The sequence below is a fragment of the Triticum dicoccoides genome, chromosome 1A (assembly GCF_002162155.2).
Source record: "Triticum dicoccoides isolate Atlit2015 ecotype Zavitan chromosome 1A, WEW_v2.0, whole genome shotgun sequence".
Lineage (NCBI taxonomy): Eukaryota > Viridiplantae > Streptophyta > Magnoliopsida > Poales > Poaceae > Triticum > Triticum dicoccoides.
In genome coordinates this window covers 94,190,208-94,217,358 of record NC_041380.1, presented here as the reverse complement: position 1 = coordinate 94,217,358, position 27,151 = coordinate 94,190,208, and the positions used below count along the sequence as shown (strand labels likewise).

The following is a 27,151-nucleotide window of genomic DNA, read 5'->3' as shown; positions in this document are numbered from 1 at the left end:
CGGCAAGAGTTGGAGTACAAATTGGGAAAGTTACATCCGGGGTGTTACATTAATCCTCTGCAAAAATAATCAGCATTTTATCACACTTCTATTAAAAATGAGAATTATTTTCCTGAGCGCAAAAGTTTCTGTTTTTCAGCAAGATCAAATCAACTATCACCATAAGCCATCCCAAAGGTCTTACTTGGCACTTTATTGAAACAAAAGCAATAAAACATGATTACTACAGTAACATAATCATGTGAACACACAAAAACAGTAGGTAAAAGTGTTGGGTTGTCTCCCAACAAGTGCTTTTCTTTTATGCCTTTTAAGCTAGGCATGATGATTTCAATGATGCTTGCATAAAAATAAGAATTGAAACATGAAGAGACCATCATGAATCATATGACTAGCACATTTAGGTCTAACCCACTTCCTATGTATAGGGATTTTGTGAGCAAACAACTTATGGGAACAAGAATCAATTGCATAGGAAGGCAAAACAAGTGTAACTTCAAAACAATCAACACATAGAGAAGAAACTTGATATTATTGAGATATGTAAGGGCATAAGGTCCTTTCTCATAATAATTTTCAGAGGCATCATGAATGTATTCAACAATATAACTATCACATACAGTACTATTTTCATGATGCATAAGCATAGAAGATTTATCACTCTTTATGGCATACATGTCAGCATAATAATCATCATAGATAGCAACTTCATTGTCATAATCAATTGAAACCTCTTCCAAAATAGTGGATGTATCACTAAATAAAGTCATGACCTCTCCAAATCCATTTTCATCAATATTATAATAAGATTCAACACCCTCCAAAATAGTGGGATCACTACTACCTAGAGTTGACACTCTTCCAAACCCACTTTCGTCAATGTAATCATCATAAATAGGAGGCATTCTATCATCATAATAAATTTTCTTATCGAAAGTAGAAGGAAACAAAGGATCATATACATTAAGCAAAGCATCCCCAAGCTTAGGACAAGCATTATTTCCAGCCCTGTTCATGAATTCATCCGATTAACCAGTTAACTTGCCGATTAAACCCTACTCATAGTCATAGGGTCAGCGAGTAGCCGATAAACTGATAAATCATCCGATTAATTAATTAAATGGCCAATTAACTTGCCGATTAGACTATTAATCCCCTACTCGCCAGCCAACTGAGCAGTTACCAGTTAACGATTTCCTCAACAATGATTTCCAGCAAATAAATCTTCAAACATAGCATCCCCAAGCTTGTGGCTTGGCATATTATAAGCATAATCATTCTCACCATTAATAATATGAATAGCACCAATGGTATAACAATTGCTATCATCATAATTTCCCAAGTTGGTGCCAAAAATATTTCCAAGATTATAAGAAGTATCGTTATCTCCCCAATCATAATCATCACAACAAGCAATAGGCATAACAAAATCATCATCAATATCATCATCCTCCATCAACATATTTGATTCACTTTCATGAGGCACGATGGTGATGGGAGCAACATTATTTGGGAGAGATACCTTTTTACCTCTATTCTTTCTTCTTTTCTTCTTCTTCACCACACCATGTGTGGGTTTAATTAATGCTTTCAAGCTTCTTGTTGAAGAGATTGATTGGATAGGAAGCTCCTCCTCGTTACCTGATTCATCATAATAAACACTAGGAGGGTATTGGGAAATATTTTCCCTTTCATTAGTACTCTCTTCATATTCCATTTGTTTTCTTGACTTTAGATATTAGGCAATATAAGGATTCGCAATGCAATTTACTGCACAAAACATATAAATTTCCTCTAGATCAAAATCAAGAAATCTCTCAAGATTAAATTTTGGAATACCCTTAGTTATACATTTCATTTCTTCATACCCCAAAAGAAGACTAAGCTCTTTATGATGCTCAAGGGTAATCAAGTTATCACAATTTTTGGACACTATTTGATCATGAAACAATTTGCATTAGAGATTTAAATGACCACGTTCATTGCAAAGTTCACAAGGATGGCAAAAAAATTACATCTTTCAGCACAATCATCTAGCCTCTCTTGCAACCTTTTCATTTCTAAATATTTATGCTTCTTACAAAATCTATCTTCCCTTGTTGGTGTGCAAAGGCACTCCCAATTCACTCCGCAAAAAGTGAAATGCTTATACGAAACATTTTTTCATGACTTGTGCAATCATCATTAGCATTTTAGATATTCAAAGAATTCACCCTAACAACATTGCAATCATGCTCATCATTCAAATATTATGTGCCAAACATTTTATTGACTTCTTCTTCTAACAATTGAGCATAATTTTCCGAACCATCATTTTCAAGAAAGATATTATAAAGATGATATGATGCAACCTCAACTCCATTTTTATGTAGTTTTCCTTTATAAACCAAACTAGTGATAAAATAAAAAACTAAAAGATTCAATTGCAAGATATAAAGATATACCTTCAAGCACTCACCTCCCCGGCAACGGCACCAGAAATGAGCTTGATGTCTACTACACAACTTTATTCTTGTAGACACGTGTTGGGCCTCCAAGCGCAGAGTTTTGTATGACAGTAGCAATTTTCCCTCAAGTGGATGACCTAAGGTTTATCAATCCGTGAGAGGTGTAGGATGAAGATGGTCTCTCTCAAATGACCCTGCAATCAAATACAAGAAATCTCTTGTGTCCCCAACACACCCAATACAATGGCAAATTGTATAGGTGCACTAGTTCGGCGAAGAGATGGTGATAAGTGTGTAATATGGATGGTAGAAATATATTTTTATAATCTGAATAAATAAAAACAACAAGGTAGCAAATAGTAAACGGGCACAAAAACAGTATTGCAATGCTTAAAAACAAGGCGTAGGGTTCGTACTTTCGCTAGTGCAATCTCTCAACAATGCTAACATAGTTGGATCATATAATTATCCTTCAAAGTGCAACAAAGAATCACTCCCGAGTTTCTATTAGCGAAGAACAAAAGATAGGAATTGTTTATAGGGTACGAAACCTCCTCAACGCTATTCTTTCCGTTCAATCTATTCAAGAGTTCGTACTAAAATAACGCAAAGCTATTTTTTCCATTTGATCTATCCTAGAGTTCGTGCTAGAATAATACCAAAGCAAATTCATATTCATAATACTCAATCCACACAAAGAACTACAAGGAGACCCGAAAGTTTCTATCAGAGAAAGGATAATAAAAACATGCATCAACCCCTATGCATAGATTACCCCAATATCACCGCGGGAATCCGCAAGTTGAGTGCCATAACGTATATCAAGTGAGTCAATAAGATACCCCAATGTCACCTCAAGTATTCTCAAATCTGAACATTCAATCTGACATGACAAAACTTCAAAGGGTAAAGATTCAATTCATCACAACAAGAGTATAGAGGGGAGAAGCATCATATGATCCGACTATATTAACAAAGCCCATGATATAGATCACGAGAGAGAGAGAGAGAGAGAGATTAAACACATAGATATTGGTACAAACCCTCAGCCCCGAGGGTGGACTACTCCCTCCTCATCGTGGTGGCCGCCGGGATGATGAAGATGGCCACCGGAGATGATTCCCCCCTCCGGCAGGGTGCCTGAATGGGTCTAGATTGGTTTTCGGTGGCTACGGGGCCCTACGGCGGTGGAACTTCTGATCTAGGTTAACCTCGAGGGGTTTCGGAATATTTGGGAATTTATAGTGCAAAGAGGGGGTATGGGAGGCCACCGAGGTGGGCACAACCCACCTGGGCGCGCCAGGGGGCCCTGGCGCCCTGGTGGGTTGTGCTCCCCTCGGGGCACCCCCAGGTGCAGCTCTGGCCCAATGGGTTCCTTCTGGTCCAAAATCTCCGTAAAGTTTCGCGGTGTTTGGACATTGTTTGATATTGATTTTCTGTGATGTAAAAAACAAGCAAAAACAGCAACTGGCACTGGCACTGGGCACTGGGTCAATAGGTTAGTCCCAAAAAATGATATAAAGTTTCTATAAAATGATTGTAAAACATCCAAGAATGATGATATATTGGCATGAATACTTCATAAATTATAGATACATTGGAGACGTATCAGTCATCCGTATCCTCACTCCCATGATCTCGGAGTGAGACCGCGTGAGTGGTTAATCTCCGGTAAAGCTCACAAGGTTCTTCATCTTCATTCATCGCAAACTCATCGGCTTCATCTTGAACCACTTCATAGTTGGAGCGTTCAATGCTTGCGCTTCCCTTGTAAATGGAAACAACATGTTGCCATGCTTCTTTGGCCATGGTGAAAGGTTGGAGATGCGCAATATCTTCGGGAGGGGTGGCCTCTTGGAGAATGTAAAGAGCGGACTCGTTGAATTGATGATCCACAACTTCTCTAGGAGTGAAGTTGTTTGGGTCATGCAGATAGAAACCTTGCTTAATAATTCTCCAAAGGTTAGTAGAACTATGATTTAAATGACGTTTAAAGCGATAGACCCAAGAGGTAAAATCTTCATTTTTCACAAACATGGGAGGAGGACCAACATGATTCAAATGAGTGGAGGGAACCGGTCCTCCATAAGTAAGTGGAGGTTCAACATGGGCAAAGATGCCATTTCCACTTCTACCACTAGATAAAGGAACTTTGTCACTCGTAGCTTCCCCCTTATCAGAGTTAGCATCCGTCACCTTGTTAGCGGGATCACCCACTTTCAATGGTGCGGTGGATAATTTAAGGCCTTCTAAAAACTTACTGAACGTGCTTTCAACCTCGGTCGTCATGGAGGTTTTCAATGTGTCCAAAGCCGCATTGAACTCCTCACGAGAGACCGAGGAACCCCCATCGGCCGTAGACAAGGATGGAATCACACCGGGGTGCTCCTCCCCACCGTCTACGGTGTCAACCATACTCTTCGGACAACAAAGTCCTTAATAAAGAGACGAGGCTCTAATACCAATTGAAAGGATCGATATATTTGACTAGAGGGGGGTGAATAGGCAACTAACCATTTTTAGCTTTCCTTTACCAATTTAAACTTTGCATCAAAGTAGGTTGTCTAGATATGCAACTAGGTGATGCAACAACAACAAGCACACAAGCAAGCAAGGGATGCGACACAACATAAGCTTGCATAAGTAAAGGTACGGGATAACCAAGAGTGGAACCGGTGGAGACGAGGATGTGTTACCGAAGTTCCTTCCCTTTGACAGGAAGTACATCTCCATTGGAGCGGCGTGGAGGCACAATGCTCCCCAAGAAGCCACTAGGGCCACCGTATTCTCATCACGCCCTCACACAATGCGAGATGTCGTGATTCCACTATTGGTGCCCTTGAAGGCGGCGACTGAATCTTTACAAACAATGCCGGGGCAATATCCACAACTTAATTGGAGGCTCCCAATGACACCATGAAGCTTCACCACAATGGAATATGGCTCCACGGTGGCCTCAACTGTCTAGGGTGCTCAAACACCCAAGAGTAACAAGATCCGCAACAGATTAGTGGGGGAATCAAATTTCTCCTGTAGAAGTGTAGACCGGGGTCTTCTCAACCAATCCCTAGAAAATCAACAAGTTTGATTGGCTAGGGAGAGAGATCGGGCGAAAATGGAGCTTAGAGCAACAATGGAGCTTGGGGGTGGAAGAGGTGGTCAACTCGGAGAAGAAGACTCCCCTTATATAGTGATAGGACAAATCCAACCGTTATCCACTTACCCAGCCCGCGACATGTGGTACTACCGCACCAGACATGCGGTACTACCGCAAGGGCCTGCGGTACTACCGCGGGGCACTACGGTACTACCACTTGCGCGGCAGGAGCTAGACCAGCCCTGTTGCGTTGAAGCAAAGAGCGGCAGAACCGCCGGGGCGGTACTACCGCTCGCCCTTGTGGTACTGATACTTCTCCGTCGTATCTACTTTTCCAAACACTTTTGCCCTTGTTTTGGACTCTAACTTGCATGATTTGAATGGAACTAACCTGGACTGACGCTGTTTTCAGCAGAATTGCCATGGTGTTATTATTGTGCAGAAATAAAAGTTCTCGGAATGACCTGAAAATCAATGGAGAATTATTTTGGAATATATAAAAAATACTGGAAGAAAGATCCACGTCAGGGGGGCCTCCACCTGTCCACGAGGGTGGGGGGGGCGCCCTACCCCCTGGGTGCGCCCCCTTGCCTCGTGCGCCCCCTAATGCTTCACCGACCTCAACCCTGACTCCATATATTCACTTTCGGGGAGAAAAACCAGAGAGAAGGATTCATCGCGTTTTACGATACGGAGCCGCCGCCAAACCCTAAACTCTCTCGGGAGGGCTGATCTGGAGTCCGTTCGGGGCTCCGGAGAGGGGAATACATCGCCATCGTCATCATCAACCTTCCTCCATCACCAATTTCATGATGTTAACCGCCGTGCGTGAGTAATTCCATTGTAGGCTTGCTGGACGGTGATGGATTGGATGAGATTTATCATGTAATCGAGTTAGTTTTGTTAGGGTTTGATCCCTAGTATCCACTATGTTCTGGGATTGATGTTGCTATGACTTTTCTATGCTTAATGCTTGTCACTAGGGCCCAAGTGCCATGATTTCAGATCTGAACCTATTATGTTTTCATCAATATATGAGAGTTCTTGATCCTATCTTGCAAGTCTATAGTCACCTACTATGTGTTACGATCCGGCAACCCCGAAGTGAGAATAGTCGGGACCACTCCCGGTGATGACCGTAGTTTGAGGAGTTCATGTATTCACTATGTGTTAATGCTTTGGTCCGGTACTCTATTAAAGGAGACCTTAATATCCCTTAGTTTCCAATAGGACCCCGCTGCCATGGAAGGGTAGGACAAAATATGTCATGCAAGTTCTTTTCCATAAGCACGTATGACTATATTCGGAATACATGCCTACATTACATTGATGAACTGGAGCTAGTTCTGTGTCACCCTAGGTTATGACTATTACATGATCGATCGCACCCGGCATAATTCTCTATCACCGATCAATTGCCTATGAGCTTTCCATATATTGTTCTTCGCTTATTTACTTTTCCGTTGCTATTGTTATCATCACTATAAAACACCAAAAATATTACTTTTGCTACCATTACCACTACTATCATATTACTTTGCTACTAAATACCTTGCTGCAGATATTAAGTTTCCAGGTGTGGTTGAATTGACAACTCAGCTGCTAATACCTGAGAATATTCTTTGGGTCCCCTTGTGTCGAATCAATAAATTTGGGTTAAATACTCTACCCTCAAAAATTGTTGTGATCCCCTATACTTGTGGGTTATCAAGACCATTTTCTGGCGCTGTTGCCGGGGAGCATAGCTCTATTCTTTGAGTCACTTGGGATTTATATCTGCTTATCATTATGGAGAACTTGAAAGATCCAAGAACCAAGATTTATCCCTCAACTACGAGGGGAGGTAAGGAATTGCCATCTAGCTCTACACTTGATTCACCTTCTGTTTTGAGTAAGCTTGTGACACCTAAACCTGCTTCTGCTATTAATTCTGATATGTCACATGTTATTGATGATGCCACTTCTGCTATGCATGATACTTATGATGAAACTACTTCTATGCTTGATACTACTGTGCCACTAGGTGAATTTCTCGATGAACAACTTGCTAGGGCTAGAGAAAATGAAATTATTGAAACTGATAATATTGATGAAAGTGATGAGGAAGATTCCCCCCCTAGATATGAATTACCTGTTGTTCTTGAAGGTTATATTATGGATGAAGAAACTTCTAGAGACTTTCTTGCTTGCAATGATAGGAGTGATCTTAAGAAACTATTAGCTAAGCTGAAACCAAAATCTCTGAATGCTAGAATGAAGTATGATCCTGCTTATGCTACTTCACCTATCTTTGTTACTGATAAGGATTATGAATTCTCTGTCAACCCTGATATAATTACTTTGGTTGAATCTGATCCTTTTTATGGCTATGAATCTGAAACTGTTGTGGCACATCTTACTAAAATAAATGATATAGCCACCCTATTCACTAATGATGAGAAAACTCGCTACTATTATATCCTTAAATTATTTCCGTTCTCATTAAAGGGTGATGCTAAGATATGGTTTAATTCTCTTGATCCTGGTTGTGTGCGTAGTCCCCAGGATATGATTTATTACTTCTCTGCTAAATATTTCCCCACTCATAAGAAACAAGTTGCTTTAAGGGAAATATATAATTTTATGCAAATTGAAGAAGAGAGTCTCCCACAAGCTTGGGGGAGGCTTCTCCAATTACTTAATGCTTTGCCTGATCATCCTCTCAAGAAAAATGAGATACTTGATATCTTTTATAATGGACTAACCGATGCTTCTAGAGACCACCTGGATAGTTGTGTTGGTTGTGTTTTCACGGAAAGAACTGTTGATGAAGCCGAAATTCTATTGAATAATATGTTGAGTAATGAAAATAATTGGACACTTCCTGATCCAATCCCTGATCCAATTCCTGAACCAACTCCTGAGCCAACTCTGAAGATAAGGGGTATTCTATCTCTCAGTCCTAAACATATGCAAGAGGCAAAGAAATCTATGAAAGAAAAAGGTATTAAAGTTGAAGATGTTAAGAATTTACCTCCTATTGAAGAAATACATGGTCTTAATTTACCGCCTGTTGAAGAAATACATGGTCTTGATAACCCGACACAGGTAGTAAAGGTAAATTCTCTCTATAGATATGATAAGGCTAAAACCCCTCCTACTAAGTTTGCTAGCCAATGCTTAGATGAGTTTGATAACTTTATGGTTAAGCAAGAAGATTTTAATGCTTATGTTGGTAGACAATTGAAACATAATGCTTATATGATTGAGCACTTGAGTGATTATATGGCTAATGTTAAAGGTGAACTAAAACTTATTAGTAAACATGCTTCTATGGTTACCACTGATGTCTACTACACAACCTTCTTCTTGTAGACGTTGTTGGGCCTCAAAGTGTAGAGGTTTGTAGGACAGTAGAAAATTTCCCTCAAGTGGGTGACCTAAGGTTTATCAATCTATAGGAGGCGTAGGATGAAGATGGTCTCTCTCAAGCAACCCTGCAACCAAATAACAAAGAGTCTCTTGTGTCCCCAACACACCCAATACAATGGTAAATTGCATAGGTGCACTAGTTCGGCGAAGAGATGGTGATACAAGTGGTATATGGATGGTAGATAAAGGTTTTTGTAATCTGAAAATATAAAAACAGCAAGGTAACTAATGATAAAAGTGAGCACAAACGGTATTGCAATGCGTTGAAACAAGGCCTAGGGTTCATACTTTGACTAGTGCAAGTTCTCACAACAATAATAACATAATTGGATCATCTAAATATCCCTCAACATGCAACAAAGAGTCACTCCAAAGTCACTAATAGCGGAGAACAAACAAAGAGATTATGGTAGGGTACGAAACCACCTCAAAGTTATCCTTTCTGATCGATCTATTCAAGAGTCCGTAGTAAAATAACACGAAGCTATTCTTTCCATTTGATCTATCATAGAGTTCGTACTAGAATAACACCTTAAGACACAAATCAACCAAAACCCTAATGTCACCTAGATACTCCAATGCCACCTCAAGTATCCGTGGGTATGATTATACGATATGCATCACTCAATCTCAGATTCATCTATTCAAACCAACAGAAAGAACTTCAAAGAGTGCCCCAAAGATTCTACCAGAGAGTCAAGACGAAAATGTGTGCCAACCCCTATACATAGGTTCATGGGCGGAACCCGCAAGTTGATCACCAAAACATACATCAAGTGGATCAATAGAATACCCCATTGTCACCACGGGCATCCCACACAAGACATACATCAAGTGTTCTCAAATCCTTAAAGACTCAATCCGATAAGATAACTCCAAAGGGAAAACTCAATCCATTACAAGAGAGTAGAGGGGGAGAAACATCATAAGATCCAACTATAATAGCAAAGCTCGCGATACATCAAGATCGTACCACCTCAAGAACACGAGAGAGAGAGAGAGAGAGATCAAACACATAGCTATTGGTACATACCCTCAGCCCCGAGGGTGAACTACTCCCTACTCGTCATGGAGAGCACCGAGATGATGAAGATGGCCACCAGGGAGGGATTCCCCCTCTGGCAGGGTGCCGGAACGGGTCTAGATTGGCTTTCAATGGCTACGGAGGCTTCTGGCGGCGAAACTCCCAATCTATTCTGCTCCCCGAAGTTTTTAGGGTATATGGGTATATATAGGAGGAAGAAGTATGTCGGTGGATCTTCGGGCTGTCCATGAGGCAGGGGGTGCACCCAGGGGGGTGGGCACGCCCCCACCCTCGTGGGCAGCCCAAGACTCTCCTGGTCCATCTCCGATACTACGTGGGCTTCTTCTGGTCCAAAAATAAGTTCCGTGAAGTTTCAGGTCAATTGGACTCCGTTTGATTTTCCTTTTCTGCGATACTCTAAAACAAGGAAAAAACAGAAACTGGCACTGGGCTCTAGGTTAATAGGTTAGTCCCAAAAATCATATAAAATAGCATATAAAACATCCAAGGTTTATAATATAATAGCATGGAACAATAAAAAATTATAGATATGTTGGAGACGTATCAACCACTCAAGTAGAACAAGTACTTAAAGCTCAGAATGATTTGCTCAATGAATTAAATAGTAAGAAAAATGATAATGTTGTTAGAGTTATGACTAGAGGTGGTAAAATGACTCAGGAACCTTTGTATCCCGAGGGCCATCCTAAGAGAATTGAGTAAGATTCTCAGAGAAATAATATTGATGCACCTAGTCCTTCTAAGAGGAAGAAAAAGAAAAATGATAGGACTTTGCATGCTTCTAGTGAACCTGTTTATGACACACCTGAGAATCCCAATGATATTTCTATTTCTGATGCTAAAACACAATCTGGTAATGAGCATGAACCTAGTGATAATGTCAATGATGATGTTCATGTTGATGCTCAACCTAGCAATAATAATGATGTAGAGATTGAACCTGTTGTTGATCTTGATAACCAACAATCAAAGAATCAACGTTATGATAAGAGAGACTTTGTTGCTAGGAAGCACGGTAAAGAAAGAGAACCATGAGTTTAGAAACCCATGCCTTTTCCTCCTAAATCATCCAAGAAAAAGGATGATGAGGATTTTGAGCGCTTTGCTGAAATGATTAGACCTATCTTCTTGCGTATGCGTTTGACTGATATGCTTAAAATGAATCCTTTTGTTAAGTACATGAAAGATATTGTTACTAATAAAAGAAAGATACCGGAAGCTGAAATTTCCACCATGCTTGCTAATTATACTTTTAAGGGTGGAATACCTAAGAAACTAGGAGATCCCGGAGTACCAACTATACCATGCTCCATTAAAAGAAACTATGTTAAAACTGCTTTATGTGATCTTGGAGCCGGTGTTAGTGTTATGCCTCTCTCTTTATATCGTAGACTTGATTTGAACAAGTTGACACCTACTGAAATATCTTTGTAAATGGCTGATAAATCAACTGCTATACCTGTTGGTATTTGTGAGGATGTGCCTGTTGTGGTTGCAAACGTTACTATTTTAACGGACTTTGTTATTCTTGGTATTCCCGTGGACGATAGTATGTCTATTATTCTTGGAAGACCCTTTTTGAATACTGTAGGGGTTGTTATTGATTGCACCAAAGGCAATGTCACTTTTCATGTTAATGGTAATGAGCATACGATACACTTTCCGAGGAAACAACCTCAAGTCCATAGTATCAATTCTATTGGAAAAAATTCAACTATTACTATTGGAGGTTTTGAATTTCCTCTTCCTACTGTAAAGAAGAAATATGATATTCTTATTATTGGGGACATGCATATCCCCATTGAGGTAACCTAGTGTTATTCGAAAATTCTCCGTTTCCATGTTATTCGGAATGAGTTTGTTAACCAGACCTGATCAACCTTGTTAGTGGATTCCTTTTGATGAGCATGAGATGGATGAATTTAGAAAACACAACTCTCTGTACCCTCTTTTTTACTTTCTGTTACTTATATTAAATAAATAAAAAATAGTAATTTCTATCTGTTTTCTGAATTATCCATGCAATAAAAAAATATACCCCCAAAATAAAAGTTCTCCAAATGCCCTGAAAATTAAATATGATTTTTTCTAGAATATTTGAGAATATCTCGCACTAAGAACACAGTAGGGGGAGCAAGCACCTGGCCACGAGGGTGGAGGGCGCGCCCTACCCCCCTGGGCGCGCCCCTGCCTCGTGGGCCCACGGTGACTCCCCTCTACTTATTCCAGCTACCACACACTCCTTCTTCCTCCTAAAAACATCACTAGCCAGCTCAAACCCGAGTCCAAGCTCATCTTGCTGCCATTTCCGATCTCCTTGCTCAAAGCTCCATTCACAAAACTGCTTTGGGGGATTGTTATTTGGTATGTGACTCCTCCAATGGTCTAATTAGTTTTTGTTCTAGTGCTTTATTCATTGCATGGTTTTGCTGCTTAGGTGACCCTGTTCTTGAGCTTGCATGTCAAATTTATGTGGTCAAAAGTAGTTTTGATGCATGATATTGTCTCTAGGCACTTGTAGGAGTAGTTGCTATCAATATTGTTGAGTTTGGTTCACTTTTATTTTGAAGTTACTAAAATTTTCAGAAAAAGATGAAGAAATTTTTGAGGGGCTCATCGAGCCAAAGCTCGAAGGATAAACAAAGTGAAGAGAACAAGAAGCCCAAGTATAATCTCCCTCGCACCACGGAGGTTCGGCCGTGTGAATGGCCTTGTGATGATTTCTTGAGAGCAGCCGGGATTTATGATGATTTCTGTGAATTGGCTGAAAATGCAGGCCTCACCGCCTTCCTCCACGACCAACGCGAACAGTATCTCTTACTCACCAATATCTTTGTGCAAAACTTTCATTTTCATGCTAGGAGCTCACCACCTACGGTGGAATTTTATTTATATGATGAGCATAAGGAGATGTCACTTCGTGATTTTTGTCGGGTTTATTTGATAGCTTTTGAGGGCAGCGTAGAGGAACCACATCGTGACGATGTGGAAGGGTTTATTGATACAATTGTTGTAGGGGAAACTGTAACGCCCCGGACATACCCGCCGGTGGTCGTTACTCCTGGCGGGATCTAGACTGGCCCCATAGATCAATACTAGTCTTTTCTGCGCACTTTGTCCTCACTCGTGCACACCCAAGAGCAACTTCCCAGTCGGTCACCCATCCTGACACTACTCCAAGCTGAGCACGCTTAACTTTGGAGTTCTGTCCGAATGGGCTCCCGGAAAAGAAGGAATTCCTTGTTGATATGAGTAGTCTATCATCCCTTATAAGCCAGGCCATCACATACACCCCCACTCAGAGGAACCGACATCCTCGTCGGGCCACATGAACGTTCCCTCTTGGCACATACATCTGTGCTTCCAGTCCAGTATATGTGCCATGCCGTGTGCCACGACGGGTCACAAACGTCATGAACAACATGACCACGCACCTGTCCGCAACCATCCGTGTAACCGCGAGGGTCGGCTCTGATACCAACTTGTAACGCCCCGGGCACACCCGCCGGTGGTCGTTACTCCTGGCGGGATCTAGACTGGCCCCACAGATCAATACTAGTCTTTTCTGCGCACTTTGTCCTCACTCGTGCACACCCGGGAGCAACTTCCCGGTCGGTCACCCATCCTGACACTACTCCAAGCTGAGCACGCTTAACTTTGGAGTTCTGTCTGAATGGGCTCCCGGAAAAGAAGGAATTCCTGATTGATATGAGTAGTCTATCATCCCTAATAAGCCAGGCCATCACAGAAATGAGGAAAGTTTCCGATGCAAGAATTACTAGCATACATTTTCCTGTTTTACGTTACTTCGCAATATTTGCTAGTAGATGCTTAATTGGTCGCGGAAACTGTGGCAACCTTAGTGCCCCTGATATTGTTATTTTGTGCCATGCCTTGTTCCGTGATGACACATTTAGTATGGGCGCTATTGTTGCAAAGCGGTTAAATCTTAACCGTACTAAAGGCTCCGTCCTTGGAGGCATCTTCGCCTCGCGCCTCGCTGCACACTTTAACATACCTATTAGGTATTATGAGAAGGAAGAGAAGTTGCTGCCTCCTGTTTTCTAGACTATAAGAGTATGGTAGCACATGATTTTATCGTTAAGAATAAGGAAAAGATGCTTAAGTACAAGCTGATATTTGATAAAAATCACCCTGGGACTATTACTTTGCCTGCTCCTTCTTTGTTTGACTTATCCGCAGGGAAGTACCTTGTTCCGCCGGAGGCCATTCACGCCTACCGAAACCCCATACCAGCTACAGAGCCAGAGCATGAACCACAATTTGATCCTCACCGGCAGTCTGTTTATCAGTGGAATCCGGAAGAGATTGCCAACCAGTGGCACCAAGGGGATTCTTCTCAGTACGACCCCAGCTACAACTTTGGATATCCGCCAGGCCAGCCGTGGCCATACACCAACTTAGGCCAAAAGCTTAAGCTTGGGGGAGTACGTATTTCTCACCGACATTACATTTATGTTCACACACTCATGCTAGTTATCGGTGCTCATACATTTTCACTGTAATATCCATGCTAGTTTATTTCCCTTTTTATGCCTTCTTCTTGTGTGTTTGATAAACCTTAAGAAAAAATAAAAAAATAGTTGTAGCTTTTTAGCTAGTTTACTTTACATGCCTGTAGTGGTAGTAATTAAAAAGAAAACCTAAAGAGATTTCTTGTTCTTCTTTTGCTTGTTGGGAGCTTTCCCATGTAAATAGTTTTGTTTCTTTTCTTTGGGCGTCAAGAGGAGAAGACCACATTGAAAATGTTGAGTGGCTCTCATATGCATTATTGTTGATCTAACAAAGAGCCCATATTACCTTGTCTTCTCTCTTGAATTGAATGCTTGCAGATTCGAGCTTAGTCCAATGCACGTGCACTATTATTATTATCCACACTATTTGGTCGTGCAAGTGAAAGGCAATAATGATGATTATATGATGAACTTGTTGAGATGAGAAAAGCTGGTATGAAGTCAACCTCTCTTGTTTTTGTAAATAAGATTAGTCCATCATTCCTGATTCAGCCTATTATGAATAAACATGTTTGGAATGACAATTAGAGATTATAGTTGCTTATGCCATGCTTAATTAGATAGGAGCTTATAATGGTTTACCTTGCGTGCCAACATGTTATTACAATGGTTGTGATGTGGTATGATAGGGTGGTATCCTCTTTTGAATGATTCAAGTGGCTTGACTTGGCACATGTTCACGCATGTAGTTGAAACAAAATCAACATAGCCTCTACGATATTTATGTTCATGGTGCATTATATCCTACTCATGCTTGCATTCGGTGTTGATTAATTTTAATGCATGTTCATGACTGTTGTTGCTCTCTAGCTGGTCGCTTCCCAGTCTTTTTCTAGCCTTCACCTGTACTAAGCGGGAATACTGCTTGTGCATCCAATTCCATAAACCCCAAAGTTGTTCCATATGAGTCCACCATACTTACCTATATACGATATCTACCTGCCGTTCCAAGTAAATTTGTATGTGCCAAACTCTAAACATTCAAATAAACATTCTATTTTGTAAGCTCGAATAACTCATGTATCAACTAGGGTTGTCTGTATCTTCCATGTTAGGCGGGTTATTCTCAAGAAGAGTGGACTCCGCTCCTCACTCACGAGAAAAGGGCTGGTCACCGGGATGCCCAGTCCCATGCTTTATGCAAATCAAATCAAAATAACTGCAAACAAAACTCCCCCAGGACTCTTGTTAGTTGGAGGCACTCGTCGTTTCGAGCAAGCCATGGATTGATGCTTGTTGGTGGAGGGGGAGTATAACTTTACCATTCTGTTTGGGAACCGCCTATAATGTTTGTAGCATGGAAGATATCGAGATCTCTCAGTTGTTATGTTGACAATGAAAGTATATCGCTCAAAATATTATTCATATCTATTTCAAAACCGAGCTCTGGCACCTCTACAAATCCCTGCTTCCCTCTGCGAAGGGCCTATCCATTTACTTTTATGTTGAGTCATCATATTCTTATTAAAAAGCACCAGTTGGAGAGCACCGCTGTCATTTGCATCCATTACTGTTAGTTTACATTGAGTATGACTTGACTGGATCTCTTTTACCATGAATTACAATGTATAGTCAGTCCTTGATCTTTAAAGGTGATCTGCATTTATGTTTTGCGGTCTCAGAAAGGGCTAGCGAGATACCATCTTGTTATATCATATCATGATTATTTTGAGAAAGTGTTGTCATCCAAGATTTATTATTATTGCTCGCTAGTTGATTATGCCATTGATATGAGTAAACATGAGACCTAAATGTTATTGTGAATATGGTTAGATCATAATCTTTGCTGAAAACTTGAATGCTGGCTTTACATATTTACAACAACAAGAGCAAACAGAGTTTATAAAAGTTTTTCTTTATCACTTTCAGTTTATCAACTAAATTGCTTGAGGACAAGCAAAGGTTTAAGCTTGGGGGAGTTGATACGTCTCCGTCATATCTACTTTTTCAAACACTTTTGCCCTTGTTTTGGACTCTAACTTGCATGATTTGAATGGAACTAATCCGGACTGACGTTGTTTTCAGCGGAATTGCCATGGTGTTATTTTTGTGCAGAAATAAAAGTTCTTGGAATGACCTGAAAATCAATAGAGAATTATTTTGGAATATATAAAAAATACTGGAAGGAAGATCCACGTCAGGGGGCCTCCACCTGTCCACGAGGGTGGGGGCGCACCCTACCCCCTGGGCGCGCTCCCTGCCTCGTGGGCCCCCTGACGCTCCACCGACCTCAACCCTGACTCCATATATTCACTTTCGGGGAGAAAAAAACTAGAGAGAAGGTTTCATCGCGTTTTACGATACGGAGACACCGCCAAGCCCTAAACTCTCTCGGGAGGGCTGATTTGGAGTCCGTTCGGGGCTCGGGAGAGTGGAATCCGTCACCATCGTCATCATCAACCTTCCTCCATCACCAATGTCATGATGCTCACCACCATGCGTGAGTAATTCCATTGTAGGCTTGCTGGACGGTGATGGGTTGGATGAGATTTATCATGTAATCGAGTTAGTTTTGTTAGGGTTTGATCCCTAGTATCCACTATGTTCTGAGATTGATGTTGCTATGACTTTGCTATGCTTAATGCTTGTCACTAGGGCCCGAGTGCCATAATTTCAGATCTGAACCTATTATGTTTTCATCAATATATGAGAGTTCTTGATCCTATCTTGCAAGTCTATAGTCACCTACTATGTGTTACGATCCAGCAACCCTGAAGTGACAATAGTCGGGACCACTCCCGGTGATGACCGTAGTTTGAGGAGTTCATGTATTCACTATGTGTAAATGCTTTGGTCCGGTACTCTATTAAAAGGAGGCCTTAATATCCGTTAGTTTCCAATAGGACCCCTCTGCCACAGGAGGGTAGGACAAAAGATGGCATGCAAGTTCTTTTCCATAAGCACGTATGACTATATTCGGAATACAAGCCTACATTACATTGATGAACTGGAGCTAGTTCCGCGTCACCCTAGGTTATGACTGTTACATGATCGATCACACCCGGCATAATTCTCTATCACCGATCCATTGCCTACGAGCTTTCCATATATTGTTCTTCGCTTATTTACTTTTCCGTTGCTATTGTTATCATCACTATAAAACACCAAAAATATTACTTTTTCTATCGTTACTTCTGCTGATGTTACCACTACTATCATATTACTTTGCTACTAAATACCTTGCTGCAGATATTAAGTTTCCAGGTGTGGTTGAATTGACAACTCAGCTCCTAATACTTGAGAATATTCTTTGGCTCCCCTTGTGTCGAATCAATAAATTTGGGTTGAATACTCTACCCTCGAAAACTGTTGCGATCCCCTATACTTGTGGGTTATCAGGTACTACCGCAAGGCAGGGTTTGTCTGGGCTGGGAAGGCACGGACGAATAAAAATACATCTGTGGCACTTCCGCTGAGTTTCGATCTATGCAAAACTCCGACACGGTACTACCGCAAACAGGGAACGATACTACCGCGTAGGGTGCGGATGTAAAAAATTACATCCGCCCCTACTTCCGCTCGTGCTGCTGTGCCCGGCCTGAGACCATGGTAGTACCGCGCCCGGGGAGCGATACTACCGGAAGGGCCTGCGGTACTACCGCATCCCTGGCCGGTACTACCGTGGGCCTCTGCGGTACTACTGCTCCCATGAGCAGTAGTACCGCATGCCACAGCACAACAATCACCAGGAGTCCTTCATTTTGTAGAGATACGGATAAACGATGGTTGCTCCAAAGAGGCAAAGGAAAGGTGGTGCAAAAGGAACAGACGTGTATGTGATGATTCCACCCAAACCTTTTCAAAGCGGACCCCCTCTTAATAGTACGGCTTTCCTATGACTCAAATCCACCGAAAAGAAACGTAGGTAAAACTCTGTCTTCACTAGACTCCGAGGGGCAATGAATCGTTTTGTGCCTAAACATGAGATATCTGAAATGCTCAATGCACATGATTAGTCCGTAAATGCATTATCATCAATCATCAAAACCACTTAGAGATAAATATGCCCTTACACCTATGAAGAAAAAATGGCAGTGGAGATGGATCTCTTAGGTATATACGATGTGCGGATAACTAGTAAGCGGTACCCCTCGCAGAGCTCATTCCCACCTTCAGTGATGATGCACTACATGTTTTTGGCAGATTCGTTTCTTTAAAACACTGTATCTCTTAAATCATACGTCCAAATCACGAACTATTTTCACTGTTGGATTTTATCGTGTCAAGATCATCAAAATTAGATCCCATGTTAAGATTTCGTCAAACTTTTTTCACAAAAAACATAAAATCAGAAGAAAAAAATGAAAAGAACCAAAAGACGGGAAAACGACCAGAAATCATGGGAAAAAACTAAAAATAAACTAAACTTAGAAGCACATTTGTGCTTTTCATTTTTTTGAAAGCACACATGTGTTGTTCCCTTTCCAAAAAGCATAACTGAGTGCTTCTCACGGAACAAGCTATTCTTTTTTCTTTTATGTGAGTTATAATTGTGTTTTTATCTGTTAGGAACACAATTATGCTTCTCGTGAAAGCATAAGTTGTGTTTCTCGCCGAAAAACGCATCTTCCATGAAAAAACTCACCAAAATCTAAAAACTAAACAAAAGCCGAAAAGTATAAATTTTTTGAAAATGTGTGTAATTTTTTTTTTGAAATCCCAGGGGTACACTAAGCGCGCCACACATGACACCAGATGTGCTACAAAGTGATGCACTTTCCAGTCCAATTAAAGCCTTTGGCTCCCTGAGAGGGCACTCCCTAATTAGTATTCTTAGGCAAACCCTCTAATTAGTTTTTTTGAGAGAAAACCCTTTAATTAGATAGTTCCGTATGCGTGCTGACACAACACGTCGTCGTGGGTGCAGGGCCCTGCCAGCCCACCTGGCCAGGTTTGGTTGATCGCCCGTGCGAGATGCCCCCCTCCCCCCTTCCCAAACACTTTTTCCATGGCATAGTGCATACTTCATAGACCTAATCATTCCCCGGGACAGGTTGGGTTTGGGCTAGGCTTGGTAAAGCCCGATGAAAAAAATCCCAAGGCCGAGCCCGGCCTGAAGCACATGAACACTGCGTTTTTTAATTAAATTAGTCATATTCTAGATATTATATTAATTTATTATACCTATATTTTGATTAAAAATATATAGGCATTTCGGTCTTTTGGGCCTGGGTTCAGGCGAGAAATTGGAGCCCAAGCCCGGCCGAATGTCGGGCTTCAGGTTCGGGTCACCGGGCCGGGTTGTCCATGAACAGGTTTAATACTCCCCCTCCTCTCATCCGACTGCGGCCGTGGGCACCGACTCCGACCTTCGCCGCCGCCGCCTGGCCCGTCTCTTGATCGGAGCCGGACTGACGGAATCGGTAGATTGATTCGCGTGTGCTAGATCCAGGCCGCGTCTTCATCAAAAGGCCGATTGTCCCCCGACTAGGGTTTGAAAGGGTAGAGCAGCAGGGTCAGATTCAGGCAATGGAAAACCACCACGACTCCCTCGCCGACGGCTGTCCCGGGATTTCATACTGAGGCACGAGGAGGCGCGGATGCGAGCCGCGGAGGCCAAGGCCGCGCTAAACAGGGATCACTGGGAGTGGGACGACGACGGTGCATATGCCGTCATCGATCCGGCCTCCTTGAAGGCCATGGTGGCCATGGAGACGCCGAAGGTGGGCGAGACGAGGGAGCAGGGCTGCGCGGTGTGCCTCGAGGGTTTCGTGGCCGGTGGCAAGAAGCTGAGGATGATGCCCTGTTCCCACTCCTTCCACCAGAGATGCATCTTCGACCTGCTCCTCCGTAGCCGATTCTGCCCGGTCTGCCGTTTCGAGATGCCCCCCAGGTCCGCCGACGAGCCGGAGCCGGTGGCTGAGAAAACCGCTACTACATCTGAACGAGTTGGCAGCAACTGAGCTGAAGAATGTCCATCGATTGAGTGAGTCACTCTGCTTGCAGCCGTCCCTGTTTTATGTTCGTCTGAATATCTGATTACCGATCACAAGCAGTGTAATTTTGTTCAAAATTACTCTCCTCAATGTTTATCAAAACTACCACTTCCTATCATAACTTCTAATGGTGGAAACAATCTCAGTGGTGCTTGCCCTGGCTCCTCACCTATACAGGAATCGATGCTATTGATTTGTTGAGTTTACAAAGTTCATCATTCTTTCGGTAAATTTATCTAGTCATATTGTATCGCTGTAGTGCCTTATTCAAATATATTCATCTGAATACTTAGAGGAGTTTATCGAGTCCGGGGCTGGACAGATCTTTAGGCCTCATTTCACAGGGGAAGTTTTGCAGCCCCGGAGTGGAGGGGATCTGAGGGGATTTGGTTAATCCCTCTCTTTCAAACGAGACTTGCCTGTTCTTTATGCGTGTGTCCATCCGTACTCATGCATACGTGGCTTGATTTGATTAGAACAAAATAAGGCCCGGCCTCACCCCTTAAAATCAGGGGGAGGGAGGGGGATGATTAGATTAGAAAGGGAAAAGGAAAAAAGACAGCCGTAGGATGAAGTGGGAGCACAGATAGAAGCATGGAGAGCGAGCAGGCAAGCCGGGTCCCTCTCTTTCACCCAATCCCCTCAATTCCCCACTAATCCCTTCCTCCTCATAAACCCCTTTATTTGGTTAAATCTCCTACAACAGCAGCAAAGCAAGCGTCCAATTTCATGGGTGCCTTGGGGGGCTTCTGTACCACATGGATTGAGGGGGATTCGTGGGGAACGGAGAGGATTGGCCTGCTCAATCCCTACGTGTCAAATGGGCTGATAAATATTTCTGGGGATTTTGAACACTGCGAGGATATTCTTCTCCAAACCTCTCCAAACCTCCTTCACCAAACAAGGCCTTAAGCATATGTGAAAGACCAAGATTCCTCTTAAGATTAACGGAAATGATAAGTATCTGACATCAGGTAGGTGCACATGGCAAATCAAACAATTTTATGGCAACATTAGTTGACGCGTGTGGCAATTTTCTGGCAAACAACATAATACGGGCGAAATTGCCATGCCAACTAAGGCCTTCTTTGGTTCATAGGGTAGGAATATCATAGGAATAGGAAAATCATAGGAAGTGAGGTGGCATGCATCTCACTTCCTATAGAGAAAGAGATGTCACTTGATTCATAGGATAGGATTTTTTTTCATTGAGTCTAGGCTAATGTTTTTCCCCTTTGAAATATGAAGGATTAATTCATATCCTACATATGAATAGGAATTCATTCCTGCAAACCAAAGGGCTTTATAGGAATTTTTCCTACAAAAATCCTATCCTTTAGAAATCCTATAAGATTCCTCCAAACCAAAGGAGGCCTAAACTTATCATCCTTGCGTCAACTAAACTTGCCACAAAAAATGTTCATTTTGCCATGGTCACCTACCTGACGTCCGGTAGTTATCGACGTCCAAGATTGAAGTGTGGTTATGGCTGATCTGGCGCAATACCAAAGATAATATGAAAAAATGCAAACGGATTGGTGATTACACTTGTCAATTTTGTGATGAAAATAAGAGCAACTCCAACGCGCTGACCCAAACAGGCGTGCGTTTTGTCCGTTTTTTGTCCGTTTGGGTCGGCCGTCCACTCGGCATCCGCCCTGTTTTTTGTTTGGGTCGGTGCACTGCAAACCCATATTTGCCCACGAGGCCGGCTTGCCGTCGTTTGGCAAGCAATATACACACATTTTGCATAGTTCCACAACCCAAATAATTATATCATAGTTTACAAGCCGAATAAAAGTTTAATTGTCTCACATACATTTTTAAAAAAAGATACATCTATTGGTTGCCAGCATGAGCCCACATATGCTCAGCCAAATCATCTTGGAGCTGAATGTGAGTTTGCTGATCACACATTTCATGTTGAAATTGAGTGAATTGTGCAAACGTTGCCGCTCCCCCATGCTCAGGCACAACATTGTCGCTCTGAAACTGAAACCCTTGATTGTTGATATGTTCCGGGTGCTCATCCTCTACGAACATATTGTGCATGATCACACAAGCAGTCATCACCTCCCACAACTTCTTGATGCTCCAAGTTCTAGCAGGATAGTGAACGATGCTCCACCGAGATTGGAGAACACTGAAGGCACGCTCCACATCCTTCCTAGCACTCTCTTGCCCTTGTGCAAATCTCCTCCTCTTCTCTCCTACAAGGTTGGAGATTGTGTTCACAATAGTAGTTCACTCATGATAGATACCGCGAACTAGCTAGTATCATTTGTTGTAGTTGTGGTCGTTGATGTTAACATTCACCGGCAGGCAGTTGCCTTCGACAAGCCTTGCAAACACCCAAGAGCGTTGAAGCACGTTGATATTATTGTGTGATCCGGCCATGCCAAAAAAAGAGGGCCAGATCCGGAGATCTTGTGAGGCCATGGCCTCAAGTATGATAGTGCAAGCCCTGACATGGCCCCTATATTACCCCTGCCAAACAGAAGGGCAGTTTTTCCACTCCCAGTGCATAAGATCTATGCTACCAAGCATCCCCGAGAAGCCTTTGCTAGCATTCATCGCCAATAAGCGGGTTGTATATGCAACATTTGGCTCTCTCAAGTACTCAGGGCCAAACACTGCAATCACAACCTTGCAGAACCTGTACATGGACTCTAGGCATGTGGACTCGCTCATATGGACGTACTCATCAATGAGATCATCGAGAACTCTGTATGCAAGCATCCGAATAGCTGCGGTGCATTTCTGATAAGAGGAGAAGCCAATCTTTCCAAGGGCATCCTACTTGCACTCGAAATACTTATCATAACCGACCACTCCCTCTCGAATAAGGTTGAAAACATGCCAACGTCGCCAGAATTAGTGATGTTTGAAGAGCGGGTCCGGTGTCTCAAAGTAGTCCTTCGAAAGAAGGAAATGGCTGCTCTCTCGGTTGCGATTCAATGCTGCATTGTGCCTCGGGATTGAGCCCCGGAACAATGGCCGCTGCCTAATAAGTTGGTCATGGACGACCAACATGGCAGCCACCATCTCCTCATCATCGTAGTCACAGAGAAAATTGTAGAAAAAGAACTCGTCGATGGAGTCCATTTGTACCTTTGGGGCAAACCGTCGAACAGCTTGCGGGCGTCGTCGAAGAAGCTGGCCAGGGAAGAAATGTGTGCCTCCCCTGGACCAGGTAGCTGGTCGGCGGCGTCCCACGGGCGTGGCGGTGTCAAACGAAGGAGCTGGCCGGGGGCGACTTCGTGCTCGTGGCGACGTTGGTGTGGGGGGAAGCTGCGGTGGCCTGGCGGCGAGCGGTGTTGGCGGCAACGTGGGAGGTGGCGGTGTGTGGGCGCGGACTGCTGGCAGGGGCACCGAAAATGGGCGGCGACAACAACGGGGTAGGGTGGGCGAGGGCTTGCTGTTGATGGGGGTGGAAGAGAATGTCCTATGTGCCACCGGCTGGCGGGCCGGGGAAGGACTTGGCAGGCGTCGCGCGTGCCCATGTCGTGTCTGCGCCGACGCAAATGAAGCTCAAATTTAGACCTGGACTGGGTCAGCAGGCGGACGAAAAGCGGACGCGCATCCGTTTGGGTCGTCGCGGACAGAAAAATCGGCCCAACGCATCGACTCAAACGGACGCGCGTAGACGAAATTGGTCGACGCGTTGGAGTTGCTCTAAAAGCACCCATCATTTATTCTTTATTTGTTTTGCTGCTGTTTATATGTGGAGCATTATTTACCGTGCTCTGGGTGTTCTTTTATAGACGTGTGTGTTTTACACAATATTTGGTGCCTATAGCCCTGTTGAAAGCTCTTTTTTTAACATGGTGAACTGGCACACTTGTCAATGTAGCACATGAGCTCAATCCCTAGTGTTCAAAAAACATTATTATGTTCGTATATGTAATGTGCATCCACATTTGGATCGATGTACTTTACCCTCACAAAAAGTTTCAGAACATAATTGTAACACCCCGGATGTAATTTACCTTATATGTATCCCAATTCTTGCCGTTTCCTGCACTAAGTTATTTTATTTTCCTCGGATTCGGGTTTTTGTCTCCGTGTGTTGTTGCCTTTGTTATGCCATTATGTGCATTGCATTTACATACGTGTTCATCTTATGCATCCGAACTTTTTCCCCGTTGTCTGTTTTGCATTCCGGCGCTCCTATCTCCTCCGGTGCCCCTTTCTACCTCTTTTCGTGTGTGGGGGTTAAACATTTCCGGATTGGACCGAGCCTTGTCATGCGGCCTTAGTTTACTACCGGTAGACCGCCTGTCAAGTTTCGTACCATTTGGACTTCGTTTGATACTCCAATGATTAACCGAGGGACCGAAAATGCCTCGTGTGTGTTGCAGCCCAACACCCTTCCATTTTGGATCAAAACCCACCAAAACCTCTCCCATCATCTAGAGCGTTCGATCACGATCGCGTGGCTGAAAACCGCACCTCATTTGGAGCATCCTAGCTCCTCCCACCTCTATAAATAGGCCTCCTCCCGAAATTTTCGGATCTCTCCACCCCTAACCCTAGAAAATCCGCTCCTCCGCGCGCTGGACGTGTCCGGCCCGTGCCAGACAACGTCCGCCGCCGCCCGCAGCCACCCGGGACGTGCCACGTGTCCCGGCTGGTCTCTTCCCGCCGCCGGCCCGCCGAAGCCCGGGGCGGGCCCTCCCGCGCCGCCTCCCGGGCCGCGCCCCGTGCCGCCACCCGCCTTCCAGCGCCGCCCTTCGCCGTCCTGCCGCCGACCTTGGACGCCGGCGAGCTCCGCAAGTTCGGCCGCCGCCAGCGTCAAGCCCCGCATCGCCCGAAGCCCGCCGCCGCCAAGCGCCGCGCCGGCCCCGCGAACCTCTTCTCCGGCGAGCGCCAAGTCCGTCGACCTCGACTCCGGCCGGCCATCCTCGGGCGCCGTGCCAGCTACAGTGCCCGATCCGGATCCAGATCTGGAACCCTAACCTCGGTTGACTTTTGCCCTAACCCTAGTTTTTATGCATATTTCATCGCATCGTATCTCCGCAACCGTGGCTCCGATTTGAGCGTGTAGCATATCAAAGTGTCCGTCTCAGAGAGTACATCATTTCATCTCATTGCATCATTTTCATTTGAGCTCATCTTGATGCCCGAAATGCTGTTGGAAGAGGGCTATGTGATATAATTGTCAGATCTATTTCATCAAATAGATATTTGTCATTTTTGCCATGATTAATGTGTGCATGATATGCTCCTGAGCTCTACATGAGTTGTTTTCAGGGACTTAGAATTTCTCTAAGCCATTGTCCTGATTTTATCGGTATGCCATATGTTCATGTTGTTTCCTAGTGATCCGTGCCTCTTTTAAGGATGATCAGTAAGGATGATTTGTTAACATTGTGGTGCTATATCCATCCATGTCTTTGTTTGCAATTATGGATCACCCTAGCTTGAGTCAATCGAGCTCTACTTTTGCTATTTCGTGAATCCTGGCAGATTGTTGACTTGTTAGCGATTTTGCCGAGGATGTTGCTATTGATCCGTGCAAGCTATGTTGTTGTTCTTGCCATGTCTAGCTTCTATGATATGTATTCTTAATAGGTGTATGCTTAGTTTGTCATGCCATGCTCTGTAGTGAGTGCATCGAGCTCGTGAACATGCCTACTTGTTAACAGATTTGCATGCTCCAGTTTTTCACTAAGTCTGTAATCTGATTATGTTTTTGCCATGTTCACATGCTTGCAATTGTATTTTCTGATCCCTTTTGGATCAAGGTCACTAAGGGACTTTTGTTAAGTGCTTTGAGTATATTCATGTCATGCCTTGCTTTGCCATGTTAAGTTCATATAGCATATAGTTTTCATGCTCCAAAGTGTGCTACCTGATGTTAAATTCCAGACTTGTGTTAATTTCACTAAGTCTGAAACCTGTTATCATTTGCACTTTTGTCATGCTTGTTTGAACCTGTTAATGGATGAATTAGCCGTAGCTCAGTGTTCATATTTTGTCAAGCATCATGAGTGGATCCCTGCCATGTACTTTTTTGTCATGTTTGAGTGTTGTAGCATAATTATCTTGATACTTTTAGATGGCTACTTGCTGATTATCGCAGACCGGTGCCATATTTGTTTTGCTTGCCATTTCCAAACCGTGCATCCGATTCCGGTGATCTTTATATCGATTTCAACCGAAATCACCTCACCTTTCCAGTGGCACTCTTTAATTTCCAAGTTGAGGCCAGGTTCAATCATTCCTTGTCAAATCTCGCATATGCATCACATACCGCATCCCGCATAGCATACCATGTTAGCATCATGTTTGTTTGAGCATTGCACGTGGTTGATTGTGTTCCTTTTGCTTGTTTGTCTTGTTTGGGTAGAGCCGGGAGACGAGTTTGCTAACGAGGAGCCCGTTGAGTTTGCTTACGAGGATCAAGTCAACTCTGACAACTTTGCAGGCAAGATGATCGTACCCTCGAAATCACTTCTATCTTTGCTTGCTAGATGCTCGCTCTTTTGCTATGCCTATGCTACGATGCCTACCACTTGCTTATCATGCCTCCTAAATTGCCATGTAAAACCTCTAACCCACCATGCCCTAGCAAACCGTTGATTGGCTATGTTACCGCTTTGCTCAGCCCCTCTTATAGCGTTGCTAGTTACAGGTGAAGTTTGGAGATCGTTCCTTGTTGGAACATTGTTTATTGT

At 43.2% G+C, this 27,151-nt stretch overlaps 1 protein-coding gene across 1 annotated transcript; it reads left to right on the top strand.

Annotated features, from left to right (window-relative positions):
• The first annotated feature begins 19,835 nt into the window (after positions 1–19,835).
• Positions 19,836–20,616, top strand: LOC119268139 (E3 ubiquitin-protein ligase RNF181-like). The gene has a single exon (XM_037549701.1). The coding sequence runs from the start codon at positions 20,076–20,078 to the stop codon at positions 20,436–20,438; it is 363 nt and encodes a 120-aa protein (XP_037405598.1). The 5' UTR covers positions 19,836–20,075; the 3' UTR covers positions 20,439–20,616.
• Positions 20,617–27,151: the final 6,535 nt, after the last annotated feature.

Coding starts and splice junctions, on each gene's coding strand:
- LOC119268139 (XM_037549701.1), top strand. CDS start 20,076: ATGCGAGCCGCGGAGGCCAAGGCCGCGCTAAACAGGGATCACTGGGAG.